Source organism: Antedon bifida, chromosome 4 (genome assembly GCF_963402885.1).
Source record: "Antedon bifida chromosome 4, ecAntBifi1.1, whole genome shotgun sequence".
Taxonomy (NCBI): Eukaryota; Metazoa; Echinodermata; class Crinoidea; order Comatulida; family Antedonidae; genus Antedon; species Antedon bifida.
Window position 1 is genome coordinate 24,037,897 of NC_136229.1, and position 21,189 is coordinate 24,059,085.

The following is a 21,189-nucleotide window of genomic DNA, read 5'->3' on the forward strand; positions in this document are numbered from 1 at the left end:
GTGTATAGACACTGGCACACCTAGGGTCATTAGTAAAGAAAAAAAGTTTTGAAAATAATGCCAGCATGAGGTGATAATATTATTAATAATAATACAATTGTGCCATTTTTCTTAAATGACCCTGTCACTCTGAATAAATTTTAAAACAAGCACACACACTTATACATATTTAGGGTTAACTATACTTCATTTATAAAGTAATAATTGTTCTGGACTCACTGTTTACTGTTTTCCTGAGTGTTGGTATTGATGCAACAAAAATAGTACAAATTTTCAGTGGGAGGGAATTTTTCTATTGAATAATTTTAATATTTTAAAATGTAATATATGTTCTTTTATATCATCAAATCTACATAATTCTATATTTACACATAGCAGGTATGTATGATGGGGCGAAAATCTTCTACATACAGTATTGGGTGTAAGAGACACTGAACCATTCTATCATTGGCAGCTAGTAACATTTTACTAATACTAATCTTGAAATATGGCAAGATTTAACCAGAGGTTCAACGGAAGTTCTTGATATTATTTCAGTACAATATAGCTGTCAAATTTAATTCATACTAAACATTATTTTGATAATAAAAAAATCAGTAAGCCTGATGTATAAATTAGTATTTGACATGACTAGCCATATGTCTACCCTTCTTTAGATATATTTAGACATCAACATCTAGATGTGTCTACCATGACATGTGTAGACATCTAGAGTGTCTATCATGACATGTATAGACATTTAGATGTGTCTACCATGACATGTTTAGCCATCTAGAGAAGATCATCTAGATGTGTCTATCGTGACATGTTTAGACATCTACAGAAGATCATCTAGTGGGTCTAAGATAATAAAAATTGCTAGTATCCGTAAAACCCAAGCACAATGACTTCATGAATGTGGCAGATATGGATGGTACAGCTATTTCTTGACTGTGATGGGTGTAGGTTCTAATCCTGCCAACTCATCATCTGAGGGTAATTCTGGCATGAGAGGGCGCCAATAAGTGTATGAACTATAGTCGGAAGATTCTTCAAATGCGACCGACTTGCGTGAATTTAGCGGTGGGAACACATGATCGGCCAAATCTTGTAGTTTGTTGTATCTAACAAGAATAGAAAATATTTTATTTAAATTACTTATTTGGTATACAGCCCCACAACAAACTGAATGTTTTTAACAATGTTTTGAAAAATGTCTTTTTAAAAAATATTGCCTGTATGTCACTATTTTATAGCAATATTTCAAAGTCTTCAGAACATGGTATATTAACACATTTTATCTATGTATTACTGAGTTAAAATTTATTACCACGTAATGAATAAATCAAAAGGCAAATTGCATAAAAAATGACAAGCTCAATGGAGATACAAATACAAGAAGCACTGAAAATATGTAAATGTTGTGGATATCAGTGGCTGCATCTCAATGGAGATTCCTCAGTGCAATTGAGAGTACTTGGAGATAATTTACCTAATTCAAACATATAAATGTGTTAAACATTTTAAGTTTATGAATCCACATACGAACTTACGAGGATTTAAATGTCTTGGATATTTCTTGCGATACTTGTCCCTTTGGATTGATAGTGAAGATACGAGTAGTGGGGACGCCAACAGCTCTGTAAGACCACACATCCTATGGACAACAATATGCAATTTAAATATGTGTAGTTTTATCTGCATTGCTTCCAAAGTTCAAAGATTTCATTCCCAGATGCAAGAGTATTGCAGAATAAAACTAAAAAAAAATTTTAATAACAAAATACTTACATTAATTCTGTTGCCAAATCCAGCATAAAATGGATTATTCGGAAACAAGGATGCAATGTCCTTTAAGCAGCCAATCTTAAATTCCTCAGGCTTTCTGACAATCACCTCTCTACAAGAAGAAAATATTATGCTATCTTATGAAATCAAAAGTTTTAGGGATCATGTCAAAATTATTCTGGTACTGCAGTAATTACATTCTTTATTTAGTTTATGAGACAGACTCTGCAATAATTTTGCGTAATGTTAATAAAGCTTACTGTTTTAAACAAAGTAAATACAAACCATTAAATCTAACTATTTGGGTAGTTGCACAAGCTATCACAGCATCAATTAGGCAGCAAGGTTTGTGGGCATGTGTAGAGATTTGTTATGTTTTAATTGGTGTAGTTGCAGAAGCTATCACAGCATCAATTAGGCAGTAAGGTTTGTGAGCATGTGCAGAGGTTTGTTATGTTCTAACTGGGGTAGTTTGTGGTGTGCCATGGTCAAATTAAATCTGTCTGGGTACTTACTTATGGAAAGCAGAGATGAGTGAACTGGGATTAAGTAGAAGAGGCCCATCAGGCAGACCTACACTATTCTGATTAACACTTTTCAGGTAGCCCTTTGTGTATCCAGCTTGTCCAATGGCACGTGAAGACAAGAATAGGAAATCGTAACCATTATCGGCAATGGTACTATAAAGATGGGCAACTCCTGAATGTGTCCAATCACGGCCAAGTACTGGTAGAATCTGTCCTATAACATCCGACCTGTAAAAATGTAGTAATGATACAGTAAATGATTATGATTATATTAGCAGTATTATTATATCATAAAAACTATGTTTAAGAAAGGATATTACTGGCAAAATCTATTTTTGTACTATTTACTTTGGCATATTGAGATTGCCAAGAATAAATTTTACCTCTGTCCTAATAGACGAAAATCAGAATAATAAATTCATATTAGTTGGGAGAAGAAATATTGGCATTAGAATTGATTTGAACCTGGGACCCCAGGATAGGTAGGCAAACATCTTAACTGCTATTAACTTACTTAGTTATTGTACCATCGATATCAGACACCACAATCTTACTATCATGTTTCCAAAGGTAAATCGTACTTTTGCATAGACATGTTCCTTGATATCTGGTGGTGACAGAGTAGGTGATCTCATTTGGTCCAGGTCTTAAATTCAAACACGACTAAAATAGAAAAACAAAAGAACGGTATAAAATATTTACTATACACAGAAGAATAAAACAAAAACTGTATCAAACAAACCAGAGTAAAGTACAGTAAACACACTCATTAATACAGAACGAGTATTTCAAATTTATTTTCCTTTCTTATTTCTTATCATAAAATTATATATATGGCTAACTTCTGTCGTATAACGATAATGTCAATTAGTCTTACATTCATCTGAATGATGACTAAGCCAGGACTGATTGACCAAGGGCTGATACTAGATGCAGGGGCTGCCATAAGAGTCAGCAGTGCTGATTTCAAATGCCTAATGGGACCCCAGCTCCATATACAGCACCCGGTATTCCCAGATGGTCTCCCATCAAAGCTTTAACCGGGCCCAACTTTGCTTAACTTCGGTGATCTGGCGAGAACCGGTGTTTCAACGTGGTAAGGCATAAAATTATAACAATAATGGTAAATAACATTAATACAGGAAGGAGCTAGAAAAAAGTAAAATACTCATTGAGTCCAGCCTCTATACCATAATAGTATAACTTCACCAACATTGGTGCAACTTAATATCTTAGATTATGATTGTGGAAAATATTGTGGTTAATTTTATGGTTGAATTTGTCTTTGTTTTGTATGTTTTGTTATATAGATGTACTATCCACAAAAAAAAAAAGAATGAATAACTAACTAATTGCTCGTGTGTCAGTCGTATAGACTTCTTGTAATATTCACTGGATGATGAGTGTTGACTGCTTCCTTCCAGATCTTCTTGTAACGGGGACTCAGTCGGTAATCTAACGAGAAGTAAATATAGATTTTATTGGCCACATTATAAAAGTATGGTACATTTTAATTTTATGGTTAACTAGAAAAACAGAGGAATTGAAAGAGTTCACAAAGGGTAAGGACTTTCTACTTAGTGTTTCAGTTGTTGGGGTGGGGGGTTTTTGCGTTTAATTTTGTGCTTGGGTCACGCACCACCAACCAACGTTTTGACAGCTAAACTGATGAACTATGAACTTGTTGATATCTATTTTTAACAGGGCTTCCGCTTATAGCCAACCATGAAGATGAGCATAGTATTAGTCAACAATCACAAAGACACAATGAGAAAGAAAGTGATATTTGGTAAGACTAGAGTACAGGGTATGTCAAGCATTAGTTTGTGGATAGATGCATAGCTAATACATCATAGACATATACCCCTTTTACACCGCCGAGCTTATAACAAACCCGGGTCGTGTCCGGATAAATTTCCATTTCACACCTGATTCATTAACCCGGGAATGACACGGGTTTCGTGTATTTACACTGCAAAATACCAACCCGTGTAAATGTTCTAGATCATTCGAAATATCGCCCTCTCACGCACGAAGAGAGACCATAGTAACGGTCTGCTCATTATACCTCCTACAATTTTGTTTTATGGCAATACACACAAGAATTGAGTCTACTCGTGAAGAATAATATCTTGAAATAAAAATGAATAATAAATAACCATAAGTTTTATTTAATAAATAAGCGAATAAACAAAATAAATCTTATCTTAATTCTATGTAAATTAAATACTATAGTGAGCGAGGATAGTAAACAAACGGGTAAAGATACGCTGAGCGTTTTACACCGCAAACATGGGTTCATGCCGGGTGCGTCCCGGGTTGACTTGACGCTGAATACATTCCGCATCACTTACCCGGGTGGTTCAGCGACCCGGGTAACTTTTTACGTGGTTTACACCGGCCTACATTTCCGCATTTTTGCGTCCCGGGTACGACTTGGGTTATACAATTCCGGATCAACTCCGCATTTTTACTGGCGGTGTAAAAGGGGTAATAGAATTGTCCTTACTTTTCTTCTGGTTTCTCTTCTGGAATTTTGTCTTCTATTTTGATAGTTTCATCTATATTCTCCAGCTAAAATAAAAGTACATGATTAATTATTTCAAACTTTAAAAGATGTTTTTGAAAGAAGTATGAAATCTAAATAATACATTATACAAATTATTTCCCATTTAAAAAATGACATGGTTTTGTTATCAAAGCCTTGTATAATCAATAGTATGCAAACATCACCATTATTTGGAAAAATAGCAATGATAAATAATGTCAGATACTAACTTTCTTTGTCATTGGTGGTGGCTCTGACCCTCGTCGCCATGAAAACCACGAAGAAAGTCCTCCTTTACCCTTAGTAAGCTGTTCCTTCATCATGCTTTCGATTTTCATCTCTGGTAGAGGGCGTTGGAATGCGAGGTATGATATGAGTAGCGGCCCAGCCGTTGCCCAGGGGTAGTACTTGCCCCGTATTCTCACTACAAGGTTTGGGTTCTCGAGTATTGCTGGATTCTTTATGAATTCATCATAGTTGATTATAGATTGTACAAAGTCCTCTGAAATAAAAGACAAATGTTTGGTTAATTTAGTTTTCCTGCAAGCCAACTTGGCTATTTAGATGTACGGTAACTAGCCCACACGACATTTAGTAGCCCAAAATAACTAAAAGCTTGTATGTATTTCATTTCATTCATTTCCACTATTTTTTGGAATTTTGAGTGACATAACAAATTGTGTCCACAATAGAACATATATTGTACAGAGAGGTTATATAATTCACTAGAGGGCTCACTAGCAACAGCGAAGCGAAATTTCTATTTTTTTAAAAATGGAAATATACAGGAGAAAAGGACCATTTTGATACGTTTAACATGCGGCAATGTAGGCGTAGTGGTGAATGGCTGAGAGAGGCACGAATATAATATTACATAAAAATCTAAATTACTGAAAATATTATACTAGTGGCTAGATCTCAATGTAGGCTATCACACTTTTTTTGTCAAACTAGTTTGATAGTGTAGACTGAGATATTTAGGCTAAAACCAATTTACACAACTATGCTCTGTTTCCATGAATCTCACCTTGTGCTATCTCTTCAGACTCATTAGGCCAACCACACAGAGACATATCAACACCATCCATGGGCATCTGGGAATACTCCCTAGCTGCTGGTACACCTTCCACAGAACTAGGTGACTGCGGCAGGCTGTTGCCGAGGTCTGACGACTTATCGTCATCTTTTACCTCTTGTATCGTTCGAATTCTGTTTGTAGGATTTGCACTGCAAGAAGAAAGATTAAAATTCTAAGGTTAGGTTCACACTAGGACGTTGTTTTTTAACTCATGAACGCATAATTTGTTTGTTTATGTATTATTTACTCCACACAAACAAAAGTACAATAATGTATAAGTAAATTTACCCAAACATGTTTAAATTAAGGTGTGGGATGGTGGTTAAAATAATTTCAAAATCAAACCTTATTAGGATAATGGTCAGTATTAAAAAATAAAGAAGATAATTTCCTAATCTTGTTATTAAGCAGATTTTTAAAAAATCATGCAAATTACTTGAGATAGAGGGCAGCAATCTCTGGGTCAAGTCCTTCCGAGTCCAGGTCGTCTAAGTAGATCCCTTCTTCTAAAGTCTTGCTATGCCTTATTTTCTTAGTACTCCTCATGAAGTTCATTATGCTCCACTTTGACCCACGCTTCTCTGAACTGGCGCCGCTTGCACTAGGGGTTTCCTCGCCCTTTTCTACGTCCTTTTCATGGTCAGGGATTTGCTAAAACATTTATTAAAAAGGTTAAAAACATAAAACTTACTGTACACAAATTTTGTCTGATTATTACGGATGCATTACCTTAGTATCAATGAAAAATAACAATACAGTAACATAATTTTGATCATGCTAAAGCTCGGTTTCCACTAGGAGGAATGTTTGTGCTACGTAAGCGAGTTGACCAATGACAATTGACAGTTCGGATAAATCATTGCTTGTGATTGGTCAAATCACTTGCACTGCTCCTTATGTTGCATCCTAGTGGGAATCCAGCTTTAATTATGTGTATTGTATTTGAAACTTGATATTACAGAATATTTTATTTTTATTCATTCAATTAAAGTCATTCAAGTTTTTAAGTTTGAAAGCAAGCATATGGATCGAGTAACACCTATTTTAGTTTATATGATAATGCAGTGCTCGTAGAATCAGTTGCCCAAGGTTCTGTGGCAACCAAGAATGTACACTGGACAACTTAACTTAAATAGGTCTGTGATCCGGGCAACCTAATAAAATCCCAAATGAAATAAATTAATACAAATAATTCTGATCTTTGAGTACAATTCTTAGTGAAAAAAATAGGGGAAACAAACAAATTGGTAGTGCAACCAAATCAAAGGACTTGGTTGCCCTGTGGATTCTGCGAGCACTGCAATGATGATGCAAATGTTAATGATTAACATCAACATAGTTGAAAAGTAGAAGTATTATTCCATTAGTCCATTATTCAAGATGTTGACCCAAATAAATAATGAATACAAATGTTGGCATGATCATGGGAGGATCGGGTCTGCACTATTGACTGATGGAACTGATGATAACAACAACATTGTACTGAGAAAATTAATAAACACTGAAAAGCTCCCTCTATGTGGTTAATGAACATTGAACTTCACTCCAAATAAAGGTTGTAAATGTAAATGTGAGAAAACTTGTACCCTCTCGCCTATCATCGAAGGTTTTAAAAAAGTTTATTTTTGGCACAATTTTAATCTGACTGGTATTTTCCTCACCTCATAATATAGGTCATAGGTCAAATATATATACAATATAAGGTAGCTAAATCTAAAACAATGCTACTAAAGCTAGTAGTACATGATTACCCACTGAAACAGTTGGTATGGCATTGGTAGTGAATAATTAAGGACTACAAAAATGTATTTTTTTAAATGGAATATGATAAACTGTTTTTGTTGAATTGTAATGTACCTATTAATGTAGAACATTCAAAGTGTTTTAGTATGGCTGTATTTTTTATCACTTCATGCACAATTTAAATTATTAAAAAAAGTATTGAAATTTTGCAAAGTTTGACCTGAGTAGTATAATAATATATTACAAATAATGTTTTTATATTTATACTGAGGGTGGAGTGGGGTGTGGAACAAACCAATTTGATTTGATGGTCATTTTAATGTAAGGCAGATTTTCCTTGTGGAGGAAGGAACACTTCCATTCATTCAAAATGGATCCCACAGTATCAACAAAAACATTACTGTATTATATTATTACCATTCAATGAATTTTTTAACCAGATTTATTTTTTAATACCTCATAAAATTGTTTATCCAGAGATGGTTTCAACTACAGAGAAAAATGACAAAACAAAGCAACATATCTCTATAGCTTTAAGCTCTGTCTACACTATCAAACTTTATGTGACAAAAAAATATAACGTGGCCATATATGGACACGATGATGTCATATCACTACTACCATACTTAGGTATTTCACTACCACATTTGTGTACATCACACTTTTTTTGTCAAACTATTTTGACAGTGTAGTCTGACATTTGTGGAGTCATTGACAATTTTTAAACATTAATATAATCAAATATTTCTTATTATCATGCATCACTTATCAGATGCATGATATAAAAAAAAAATGTTATTGTCCGAAGCAGAGTTGAGAATCTGATCTTAATTTATTACATCACTTTATCAACAACATACTTCCTCACCCTTTGTCTAAAGTAGTTCATTACTAATTAACTATTAATGTCACAGCCGGGCTTGTCAATATCTTAGCATTACATTAAGGAAGCTGTAATTGTAAACACATCACAAGACTCGCATGACATGCATAGCACATGACATAGGAAATCCATACACCCATTATAGGAAACACACCACTCGTTGGGTCAATGGTTCACTCCAATTCAAGACCATAAATGATGTGGGGGTTTTGGTGTTGTGATTGCCAGTAAAGAAGGCACTTATAATTGATGGTTGTTTGCACCACATTTAAAGGCTAGTTGGTCTAATATACTACATCCCAAGTCCAAATAGAACATTAAGTGGACCCCCTTTGGGACCCAAAAAGTGTCCCAAGAATAGAGGATGTTTGTCCATAAAAACATACATTTCCCCTTGTTCGTTTTACAGGAAAATGTCCTTTAATATGAGGGATGTATTTATTTAGACAATATCCATTTGACATACCTCAGGTAGTTGACCCCAGTTCCATTCTAGTTTGTCTACTTCCTCCCCCTGCACATCTCTTTGCAGTTCTGCTTCTGTGTCACTCTTTGGACTTGGTGGCCTTGTTTGGTGTGGACTATAAAGAAATTATTTTAAAAATATATTACAATAATATTTATTTTTCTATTTATGTATGACAAATCTTTCTTTTTGAAGAAAATAAATTTTGGAATAAGTTAAGCATTACCTGACAATTGGGGTTGCATCATTATCTGAAAAGGGGTGAAACTCTGACCTCAGAGGTTCCTCAAGAAATGCTGACCAATCATCTGACTCTGTATAGCTACTAATTGTGTTTTTTCTCGTAGATGGTGGCGTTTCGATGTCAGAAACATCCTCCATTTGGAAGATCTCATCATCTGAATGCCGTGATACGCTCGATTCTGACGTGCCGGTATTACGACGTTGAAAGCTTTCTAATGCGGCTTTCCGTTCGTTAGCACTTTTTCTTCGTTTCCTGCGAACACGACTTTTCGTGCTTGAATTGTCCGGTACTTTAACTAATGGTGAAATTTTATTTTCAGTTCTCACTTGCGGAATTGGTTCATCTTCTAAACTCGAACCGCTTAATTCATTTTGATGAAGCGCAATCGTGGATATTACTCTTGACTCGGTCTTATTTAACCCATCCACACCCGTATCCGTTTCAACCGTAATTTGTATAGGTTTTTCAATCTCTTCTTCAGCTACATAAGACATAGGCGCTGGTTCTTTTATACTAGCGGCCAGCCTTTTTAAATGGGTGTCATCGCGGACTGGCGAGTCAGTGATACGCTTCGGTGAACCTTCACTTTTAGGTGATGAACTTAAAGTAGTCTGTGATTTGTTTTCGAGTGAACCACCACTCTTTGTAGATATACCGTTTGCAGTATTTGATTTCTTTGTTTGTGTATACATTTCTTTCAATCCCTTTTGCATTAATTCTCCTGTTGACATAGGAATTGGTGATGTTGCCAAGTTGGCAGGAAGAAACTCCTAGAAGCCAAGAAATGAATAATATTTTAAAGCGCCAGGAATTATATGGAAATTATTATACCGTAGTTACTGCAGTAACTACATTTTTTACTGCAATAACCATTCTGATTTTTAATTTAGAAGATTACAGTTTACAGTTACTGTTAGTGTTTAAAGAGTAAACAAAATGAAGTATACTGCAGTAGAATAATTTTGACTTGGTTCCTTATTATATAATTGAACCAACAGTAAACAAATATTAGTATACACAGTTTGTAAATGTACCTCACTAGAAGTTTCTTCAACAAAAAATGCTTCACCATTCTCACCAAGTTTCATTTGTAAATCTACCGGTTCACCATTCACTTCAATATCAACCTATTTAAACAAAAACATCTAATTGTAAAATGGATAGACCATATTAATAATTTTATTGTATTTTTTGGTTTAAGTTAAGCACTTTATACATGAAGTTTCTTGACTTTAAGTACTGTACTCTTTTGAAAATTATCATAGCTTTTGCAAAGATTTTGTTCAAAATCTTAAAATGGAAAATATGTTTGATAAAAATATACAAAGTAAAATACTTCATCGATAAAATATTGAAAAATGTGTTAAGACATACTGTACACTATTTAAGAACATATATTAAAAAGATGGTCAAAAATATATAAATACAGTACAAAAAATACTGATTTCACAAAATTCCACAGCATATTGAAAATTTACAATTTGTCATCATAGACAGTAGAGGAAGAATCTGTTAAAGTTTGATAATGTTAAGTAAAGTATTGTTTCAACGTCACTGGATAAAATCCATGTGTTTTTGATATGGTTGTGATAACAATCATAGATTGTGTAATATAACTCGGCAGGATCAATCATTAGCATTCATTATTGATTTTGTATGGATTCTTTTTGACATACGTCATATATTAATGCTGTTTGATGTTGATAAGATAGAATAATTTTATGTTTAGTTCATGAATGAAACCAATACAAAAATAATTTTACTGTTAGTACATTCAAGCGTTCTCATATTGAGGATGTACAGTAGTGAGTTAGCCTATCCCGTCTTGGTATTATGGGGAAAGTGATTGGTCGTCTTATGTCAGACAGGGTCATTTAGTGTTTTCATCAGATAGATGTATGCATCTTCTTGTTTGTTTTTTTACTCTGATAGATGTTCTCATGATCTTTACCATTTCACTACTTTGAATTCGGAAAATGTTATTGCTGGGCACTTGAAAGATTCTCCCTTTAAAATTGACCTGCCCATGGATACTAACATCAGTACTTTACTACCCACTACACAGGGGTTTTTCTTATGAAGAAACTTTAGGGGGAAAATAGGGAAGACCAGTTTGTATACTGGTATATTGCTGTCATGGTCTAATTGTCTATACAGACTATTTATTTATTATCTTAATGTAACTAGTTAATAGTGGGCCTCCTATCACAAGCCCCTTGGGGTTTCCTGGAGGTCCCTTTCATCTTAATTTAAATGTGTTTACTCCTTTTTTGTTATGTGTATTGAGATGGATAAAAAGAGATTGATTGATTGCCAGTTGAATTACTGAAACATACAGATAGATCAAAAGAGTCCAAAACCAAAATATCCACAACATTCTTTGTGCCTCTGTCTTATCATAAATCCTGCTACAGTATTACAGTATATCCTGGTTCAATGAACATTGTACATGTATGAACAATAATATTAACATGATAAAAGTTAAGTAGGTATTGCCTCATATGTACCAGTGGATTGCATAACCATATCATTATCACTCAGTTTAAATTGCATTATCATTGAAATATTAATTTTAGAATTTATCATCATGTATTGCATGATAAGAAAGAATAGCTGAAAAACAATAAATATTGATTCAATGACCTTTGCACTGCAAGTTCAACTTTTTGTAAACTGTTAAAAATAATATGACTAATCAGTAATCTATAATAATGAATGTATTATGAGTAGAATATGGAATATGGATTGGACAGAAATTTTCATTGAGTTGAAAGATGGACCTGTAGTCTGTCTGGTTTAATGAACCAGACTTCCATCTGTCAACGGACTTGTGGAGTCTCCTGTTACTGTACACATTGCACACTACAGGTTGAAACTCAACTAACTGTATCCTTGCCTCATTCTTTAGATGGGACGTAAATTCGTTGGTCCCGTGTACATAGAGCATTTGGTACACTTTTCGCAAAGGCACTGTACTGCTGGCTGCCGTGGGTCTGTGGAGGGCCTAATCCGAATTTTCTCAGTTTCCTGTTAAACAAATATTAGTTACCAAAAAAAAAAAAACAACTAATTTTTGAAATAAATAGTTGGACACCCGACAACCTATCCTACGATTTGATCTTACCACTTTCTCCTTGCTACGTAAAACGCCCATCTTGCCGAAGCGGACGTGAAACGGTGAACAGCGGTAGTTTCCATCTTCCTGCTCAACGACGATCACATCGATGGCGCCAGTTAGCGTAGCAGGATTGATCTCATTGTACATATACTTGACGTTTGAGAAGAAGCGACCGACATAGTTCATGACTGCACCAACTTTAAGTGAACTTCTGAAGAAAAAAAAACATTTACACAACATTCATTTCTAATTAAATACAGTAAGATTTTAATCATATGGAAATCTAAGTATCGTTCAGGGACATTTTAGCCACTTAAGGGGAACTAACGAAGTAATACACAATACCACCTCATGCATTCAAGAAATAATTTAACCAGTGTTTTCTACTTCGAATTCAGATTCATCAGCAGTTATAAATGACAACAATTTTTTTTTTTGTGAAAATATTCGCTAAGTACTACACAATACCACCTCATGCATTCAAGAAATAATTTAACCAGTGTACATATAGTCCATGGGATTTAGCTAAAAAATGACCCTTTTCTCACACAAATTGCAAGAAAAGGTTTTTTTGATGAAATGTGTTCTTTAGACCCTACTGAACACATTTATCAACGTTAGGACATTTTTCGACAACGGGAAGTAGCCTAATTTGCATAATTAAAAATGGCGGCCATTTTTAATAACGTACTCTGTATCTTGGAAACCGCTAGTCACAGATACTTAATTATGGTGTCAAAATCGTTAGAATATATGTTTTTATATTCACTTTATTGAAAAAGTTTGTCCAAAAATGAATGGAAGTGCTATTTCTAACATTATTGACCTTTGACCTTGATTTATCATATCTCAGCAACCACTAATCGGAGATATACAAATTAGGGCTTAAATTGTTCAAAAACTACACATTTATATCCAGTCTAATGGCATGTTTCTGCAAAAAATGGCGGATTCTAACATTATTGACCTTTGACCTTGATTTATCATATCTTAGCAACCACTAAAACTACATATTTATATTTAGTCTAATGGCATGTTTTTGCAAAAAATGGCCGATTCTAACATTATTGACCTTTGAACTTTGCACTACATAAAATCGCATAACTTTGAAAATATTGTACATATGAAATTATTTTTAGTGTCAAATTGTTCAGAACATACATGTTTCTATAGAGTCCAGTGACACATTATGTCCAATAACGGCCTATTGTATGGTTATTAACATTTGAACTATATTTGAAAAGGATTTAAACCCGGAATCTTCTTCATGTGGACATCCATTAGAACATGTGATTTGGCACTCTAAAATGTAAGAGTTGCAATGTTGACTTATTATGTTTAGTTTAAAGTAGGCCATGGTACATTAAATTTATAAGCATAAACTATTGCATTCATCCATAAACTGCCTACAAGTTTACACTTTGTTTATTTTATTTCTTATCGTCTTCGCAGCTGAAGCTGAATTACAAGACATTTATATTAAAAGCATTAAAATTGATGGTTAAAAAATGGTAAAAATTAAACCACATAGAAACATGGTACATACACAATACATTCACGTAAAAAAAGTACAAAAATAAATTATAAAAGGTTAAAAACTATACACCACTAGTAGTCATATTGTATATGGTTATTGAAATAAATAAATAAATTCCATAAGAAACTAAGGTTTTTACTGTATACGGCGAAAATATTGCAAGTGGTGGTCAGCCTAATTATGAGTCTCGATAGCCAATTAATTAAACTAAACTAAATATGTTGCATTAATATCGATCTTTTAAAATTCCAGTTGTCAACAATGCGTCTAGTAGTAGAAAAGGCCTTCTTAATAAGACTATGTTTCAACCTAAAAGAATGCCCTCAAGAGTGATGCTAACCTTAACAAAATATGAACTAAATAATCTTTAGAAATTTGTTTTTTGAATATGCCATTTAATGCCAATTTAATTTGATCAAAAAATAAATTACTAACTTGAAAAAAACTTTAATAAACCTGCAAAATGGCATGGCCTATTTAAAGTATGTACAGTATATCATAAAAAAACTACATCTTTGTTGGCTCTGTTAATAGTGTCAACACCAACTTTCTCCTGAGTAAGATGTAAGACCTAATTTAAAATTTATTAATAATCCAAACCTATAATGTATGTATACATAGTCTAATATTTTTTTTTTTAAAGTGAATATTTTCAGTTTTTAAATTTAATTTAAATCAACTGGTTACATGCACTTTAAATTACCACCATATTCTAAACAAGTAGTGCCAAATCACATGTTCTAATGAATGCCTACATGAAGAAGATTCCGGGTTTAAAAATCCTTTTCAAATATAGTTCAAATGTTAATAACCATACAATAGGTCATTATTGGACATAATGTGTCATTGGACTCTATAGAAACATGTATGTTCTGAACAATTTGACATTAAAAATAATTTCATATGTACAATATTTTCAAAGTTATGCGATTTTATGTAGTGCAAAGTTCAAAGGTCAATAATGTTAGAATCGGCTATTTTTTGCAAAAACATGCCATTAGACTAAATATAAATATGTAGTTTCTGAACAGTTTGAGCCATATTGTGTGTCTCTCAGATTAGTGGTTGCTAAGATATGATAAATCAAGGTCAAAGGTCAATAATGTTAGAATCCGCCATTTTTTGCAAAAACATGCCATTAGACTGGATATAAATGTGTAGTTTCTGAACAATTTAAGCCCTAATTTGTATATATCCGATTAGTGGTTGCTGAGATATGATAAATCAAGGTCAAAGGTCAATAATGTTAGAAATAGCATTTCCATTCATTTTTGGACAAACTTTTTCATTAAAGTGAATATAACATATATTCTAACGATTTTAACACCATAATTAAGTATCTGTGACTAGCGGTTTCCAAGATACATAGTATGTTATTAAAAATGGCCGCCATTTTAAATTATGCAAATTAGGCTACTTCCCGTTGTTGAAAAATGTCCTAACGTTGATAAATGTGTCCAGTAGGGTCTAAAGAACACATTTCATCAAAAAACCCTTTTCTTGCAATTTGTGTGAGTTAAAAGTCTAAATCCCATGGACTAATAGCATAGCAAAAAGCATCAAAAACTATCTTAGCAACTTTACTGGCTACACAAAATTGTACAGTATAGCAAAAATCAAATGCAAAATTATTTTGATTTGATTAGAAATTATTGCTTTTAAACAAAACTTTGAAATGAATTTTTTCCCTGCGAATTCATCAGGTTATACTTATAGCCAAAAACAAAATACAAAACTTGTTTTCTACACCAAATTCAGATTCATCAGTGAATAAATGACTACTTAAAATATTCCCTTATGTATGACAAACTAAACATTTTAATTGTAAATAACGTTCTGACTGAATGAATATTAGCTAAATGTTTATACTTACAAAAGTGGAGAAATTTGTGTAATATTCAAATCGGACATCACTCCTTGATGTTATTGTCATGTTAACCAAATTACATGTGGTAAAACAATGTCACTAATATTTACAGTATACAGTATCTTTAATTTCAATGAAGTCTGTCATGGCAGTTGTATTGTAAATTCAAAACTTCAAATGTTGCCATTCTTGGTGATTACAATACACACATTAAAATATTCAGTGTTTTAAAACTTGAATTTTAACTATTATTTTGTATTGTTCTTCATTAAGGATTACAATACTTGACCTAGAGCCAGGAAATATGGGCTATAAAAGATCCTGAATCTGCAACTAAGTTTTGTTTTTGTCTGGCTGGCTGTAGAGTTAACAAATAAACTCTGAAGACAATGGCTAAAAATAACACAGTATTATTAAGTAGAGCTCTGTATTCTGGATTTCTTTCCTATCGTTTAACATTGAGCTACATCGCAAACATCACACAGCAAATTAAGCTTGATCCAATGATTAAGGTATAAAAACAAGGTACTGTACAGTAGTTCAAATATAATGTTCAGCAGATCATCAGAGAAGTTGTTTAATATAATAATTTTCACAATTATTGTTGAAAAAGTATATTATTACCCCAAGTGTTTAGCTGAAACCTTCAATCTGGACATCTAAGCCAAATAACCACTGCTGTGTATCTACCAATCCATAGCATTAAAATTGAGTTATCAAATATATAGATTTTTACTAAATCTACAGTACTGTAAACCAGACCGCTATTCAGAAAATTATGATTAGGTACTTACAGGGTAAGTCACTCTAGTGTAACTGGCGTTAAAATCCAAAAACAAACTATATAGTAGTATATTTATGACAATCCAAATTTGGCATTTTGCCAGCAATGACCTTAAAGGCTTTACTGTATCTATATAATAAGTAGTGTCCTGACAATTGTCAATAGTAGAATCTGATCATGTGATCGATTAAAAACCAATGAGATTACAGACACTCCTAGTACGAGCCTCCAAATGCATTGTTCGCACTGTGTAAGCACAATACGGCCTTTCAAATACAGTTTCACTTGAGATAATACCTAAAGATTAGTTACTGTTATAATATTCTAACTGTATTTCATTTTATTCAATTTCTTCTAGGAAAACATCATACTTTACAATAGAAAGAAAAGTAGTTATTGTATTTGATAGGCAATAACATTTTAGATCCTGTCAATATCTGGAAAGCTTGCATTAAATGCTAATATTGTATTTGTAGTAGTACTGTACTATGCAATAACATATCTACTTTAATATTAATTTATTATTAAAACATAAAAATCTATGAAATCAATACATAACAGAACTACTGTAGGCATACTTTAAGGTTGTCATATAAAACAGGTAGGTACACAAAAGGGTAGATGATAAGATTGTACAATAAGACTAGGTTTCATTTATAAGTAAGCTGACATCAATAAAAACGTACTGTAAAATAGGTCATTATTTTTAAATAGGGCCAGGCATCCATCCCCTCCCCCTGTTGCATTCCGTCTATGCGTTTCTATCAACTAAAGCCTGCTTCCTGACAAAAAGATAGAACAGCTGTCAATTATATACCATAGGGCCTATAGTAGTATAATGATAATATGGTACAGTATTTGGACTTTACACCCAACGCTTGTGGTACTGTAGGCCACTCAAATCAAAACTATGCTCTACTGCAGATGTGTATCAAAAAGACAATTCAAATTCAAGAAACTTAATTACAAAATACAATGGGAGGCTAATGTCAGCAGAACAGACCACTCTTATGGTAGAACCAACTGGGAAATTCTCAATACTTTCCAGAACCCAGCTACAGTAATCTAATAATACTATAGAATATGATACTGGCCTTTTCACTGAAGAGAAATGGTTAATAATAGTGTACTGTACAAAAATAGGTTTGAATCACTTTCTATACAAGTTTCAATTAGTATTTCAAAACAATAACGATGATGATGCAATTTTACATACAGAAGGAAATAAAAATAACAACTTGTATACAAACAGATTGTTATACATTCTACTGTAACTAGTAATTATTATAAAGCATCGGATTTACTGGGTCATTCCCACACTACAGAATCCATGGGCTTCTAAAATTGAACTTTATAAACTACAAACCATGGTATAAATATTCCTAATTTTTAGGGTAATACATTCTTCTACGATTCCATAAAAGAACTTCTCTTCAATGACTGTGACAGTGTACAATACAATATTTATTGTTGACATTACTACTACCTCTAGTACTGTAAAAACACAATAATACACTGTTGTTTAGAATAAAACCATTGTCAATTTTGTGTGTAAAATTGTTCAGTGAAGCGTGTAAACAGGTACAGTGTAGATTTAAATGAGGCGTAGTTGTCATCAAATTTCCAAAACTAGACTCATTTGGAGCAGACTAGATATAATAGTATTACTGTACTATTAATAAAACATAGTTTGGAACCAAATTTATCCAAAATATTTTATTGTAACATACATTGTCTAATCTTCTCTTTTAAATTTAAATCTCAGTCCATTAAAATAATATTCTACTTTCATGATCTTCTGTAATGTACCCCAAAATTAACATGATATAATATTTTACTACAGATTCTTCTAGGATTTGATTTAAAGGGAAAGTGTTTCAACTCATTTACTATTTTTAGCAATTAATACTACAGTAATTAAGCACGGTATTCTATCTAGACAAACCTTATTTGGTTAATTAAGTCCAATTAAAAAGGGCATTCGGTCGTAAACAGTAAGGTACAGTAGCTTGCATGGAGTAGTATTACACATTATTTTCAGATCTATCTACTGTATTTCACCAATAATATTGGAATTTTGCCTAGGGGTAAATAACGACGACATGGTCTGGGTTACTGTGTAAGAAGGCTTGTAGTACTTTGATGAATTAAAAAGGCTGGTTATTTTTCAAATTTTTAAATAATACAGTTGTATGTTGGAATTTAATTCAGTTGGCAGTGCCACCTCACTAGATGATTAAAAAAGAAATAATCATTAATGTATTGTTTAAACTATCTTCAGTTCATTCTCAAGTTTATGTACCCATGACACTGTAAATCTTGTTGAGCTTCTTACAATGAATATTGTATTTCAGTACACAGTAGTCTTACACAGTACTCACTCTATTGGGCCTTTTCAAAATTTCTGAGACGACATACATTTTGGAATGGATTTTATTTATTTTTCTTTTTCTGGATGCTGCCATAGAAATATGTCTAATGTAATTTGTCAAGAGAATTTATTATTTCCAGGCCCCTGGATGTTGTTACCTCAATCACATTGGCAAGACTTCAAATAATAAACATTGTTTTATCGATGTTTAATCTAGAATTTTTACATGAAAATCTATAAGGTCTGTCATACCATGAATAGATTGGTATGACTGTTTTCTATAGTTAAGTACTGTAAGTAAGAATAATGAAACATACTATCCACAGTACATTAAAGTGAAAAAATACAGTCTCACATAACAAAAGGAATTCACTTACTAGTGTTATCAAATTTTACAATATGGACCACGTCTACAGTGACATACACAATAATGCTGCAATTTCAACAATAAAAATCATACATTCTATACTACTCCACAAGGAGCATTCAGCGGTTTGTAGAAATTCTATTCAACAAGCAACAGGCCTATTAGTAATATGGTACAACAAACAATAACACTGCAACGTTGTGAAATTTCATTGTAGAACTGTCACTGTCATTGCATTCATTTAGTTCACATGACTATTGAATGGATCAAACCATTTTAACAGGGGGAGTTTAGACCTTTAATTAATTATATCAACATGAGTAAATTAGTTGTACAGTAACAAACAATGATTCTTCTAATCATTAATGATGACATTCAACATAATGTTTTATTCACTGTAATGAAATTTATTTATTATATTAATATTTATTAATTTAAAAAAGAAATTACTAAACTGAAGCATTATTAATTATTCAACAGCACTGACTGAAAGAAAAATTTGACTCGTTGCCAAGAATATACGTTGTAAATAAACCTTTGCCAAAGAATTTCTAAACCATCAGGTGACATGAGGTTAATAACAGGTCAAAATTGATTACGGCATTCACTCATTAGTTATCAACTATGACATCATCAGTTATCAACTATGACATCATCAAATATCACATGGTATCCATAAGTTATGTATCATATAAAGATAACCTACATTTCAAATGTTTAAACAGTATTACATCATTGGATCCCAATACCAAATATTTAATCAATGTGAGACCACACAATTTACATTTACTTCCTCCAATATCTTGGCCATTTGACTGGTGGCACATACACATTGGCTTAAGTAATAAATAAAATATTTAAATATTGAATCCAATTTAGATTTATTGAAGAAAGCTATGGAAATTGCAAATTGGAATGATTAATTAAAATATATTTGCTTATTTATAGTAGCTAGAGATAGCATAATGTAGACTTGTTTGTAAAAGTCCAACATTTGTTTTAATTTAATGTTCTTGTGTTCTGTTAATATGCCAATTTTCGTACGCACCCCTACAAAAATTCTTGTTGATGACATGTGAGTATGTTTGATGACTTTTGAAAGAATTTGAATAATTTTAAGGTGTCGATGTAGCCTGTAGTAGGTAGGTTAGTATATAGTACTAGACCGACGTGTATGTAGGCGTACGCCTCGGGCACAGAAGTTCATTTATTAATTAATATTTAATATTAGCCTAAGCCTAAGGTACTGTACTACTAGGGCCTAGGCCTAGTAGGCCTATATTGCTTACAGTGGCCCCTACCTACTATTATATTATTTCACTTTTTAGGCCTAGGCTTAGTATTATCCCGGGGAATCCTATTTTAGTTAGGCCTACTATACTACTATACTGGCTCTTATAGTATTGTTTGACGGCCACACACCACGCTAAAATATTTTTAAAACTGGGCTCTATCCTAGGCTAGGCCTAGAAACGAAAATAGAGGCCTATTTAATAATAATGAAAACTAAATGACATATTATCATTACCTTCATATAATATTGAAGAATAATGTTTATACTCAGTTTAATAATCAGGAAAACAAGGAACACTTCTGTAGGCCACTCTATGAGCTACGCAAGCTGAATGAAACCATCAAACACTCCATTCAAAACAAATTCGTCGTCAGTCGAACGATGTGTGTGTACAACACGTGATCACCTGATACAGTGATAGCGTTCATATGAACAGCAAATAAAAATCAATTCGCTAATAATGACCGTGTTTTTCACGTGGTAGAGAGATGTAAATGTACACTAATTGATTCCTATTAAAATTGTAATGCATGTAAAGCTTTCACAACTAGACTTAATAATCACAACGAAACAATTACATCGAACAGCCCAACCA

General features: G+C 32.9%; 1 protein-coding gene across 3 annotated transcripts; it reads right to left on the bottom strand.

Moving 5' to 3' along the window:
• Window positions 1-376: 376 nt before the first annotated feature.
• On the bottom strand, window positions 377-21,003 carry LOC144841492 (phosphatidate phosphatase LPIN1-like). Of its 3 annotated transcripts, none has more exons than XM_078697845.1 (16): window positions 20,829-21,003; window positions 12,381-12,585; window positions 10,291-10,383; window positions 9,239-10,026; window positions 9,013-9,127; window positions 8,120-8,152; window positions 6,357-6,571; window positions 5,870-6,069; window positions 5,073-5,344; window positions 4,804-4,868; window positions 3,644-3,749; window positions 2,809-2,957; window positions 2,283-2,522; window positions 1,771-1,879; window positions 1,533-1,636; window positions 377-1,103 (listed from the first exon to the last, which is right to left on the bottom strand). In XM_078697845.1, the coding sequence occupies exons 2-16, from the start codon at window positions 12,558-12,560 to the stop codon at window positions 920-922; spliced, it is 2,853 nt and encodes a 950-aa protein (XP_078553971.1). In that variant the 5' UTR covers window positions 12,561-12,585; window positions 20,829-21,003; the 3' UTR covers window positions 377-919. The 3 variants fall into 3 exon arrangements, with proteins under 3 accessions (XP_078553971.1, XP_078553972.1, XP_078553973.1); XM_078697846.1 differs by lacking the exon at window positions 20,829-21,003 and adding an exon at window positions 19,311-19,331; XM_078697847.1 differs by lacking the exon at window positions 8,120-8,152 and having other exon boundaries at window positions 378-1,103.
• Between the last annotated feature and the right edge of the window lie 186 nt (window positions 21,004-21,189).

Coding starts and splice junctions, on each gene's coding strand:
- LOC144841492 (XM_078697845.1), bottom strand. CDS start 12,560: ATGAACTATGTCGGTCGCTTCTTCTCAAACGTCAAGTATATGTACAAT. Junction 9,128..9,238: donor GATGCAACCCCAATTGTCAG/GTAATGCTTAAC, acceptor ATTTCTTTATAG/TCCACACCAAACAAGGCCAC. Junction 2,523..2,808: donor ATCGATGGTACAATAACTAA/GTAAGTTAATAG, acceptor ACATTTTTACAG/GTCGGATGTTATAGGACAGA.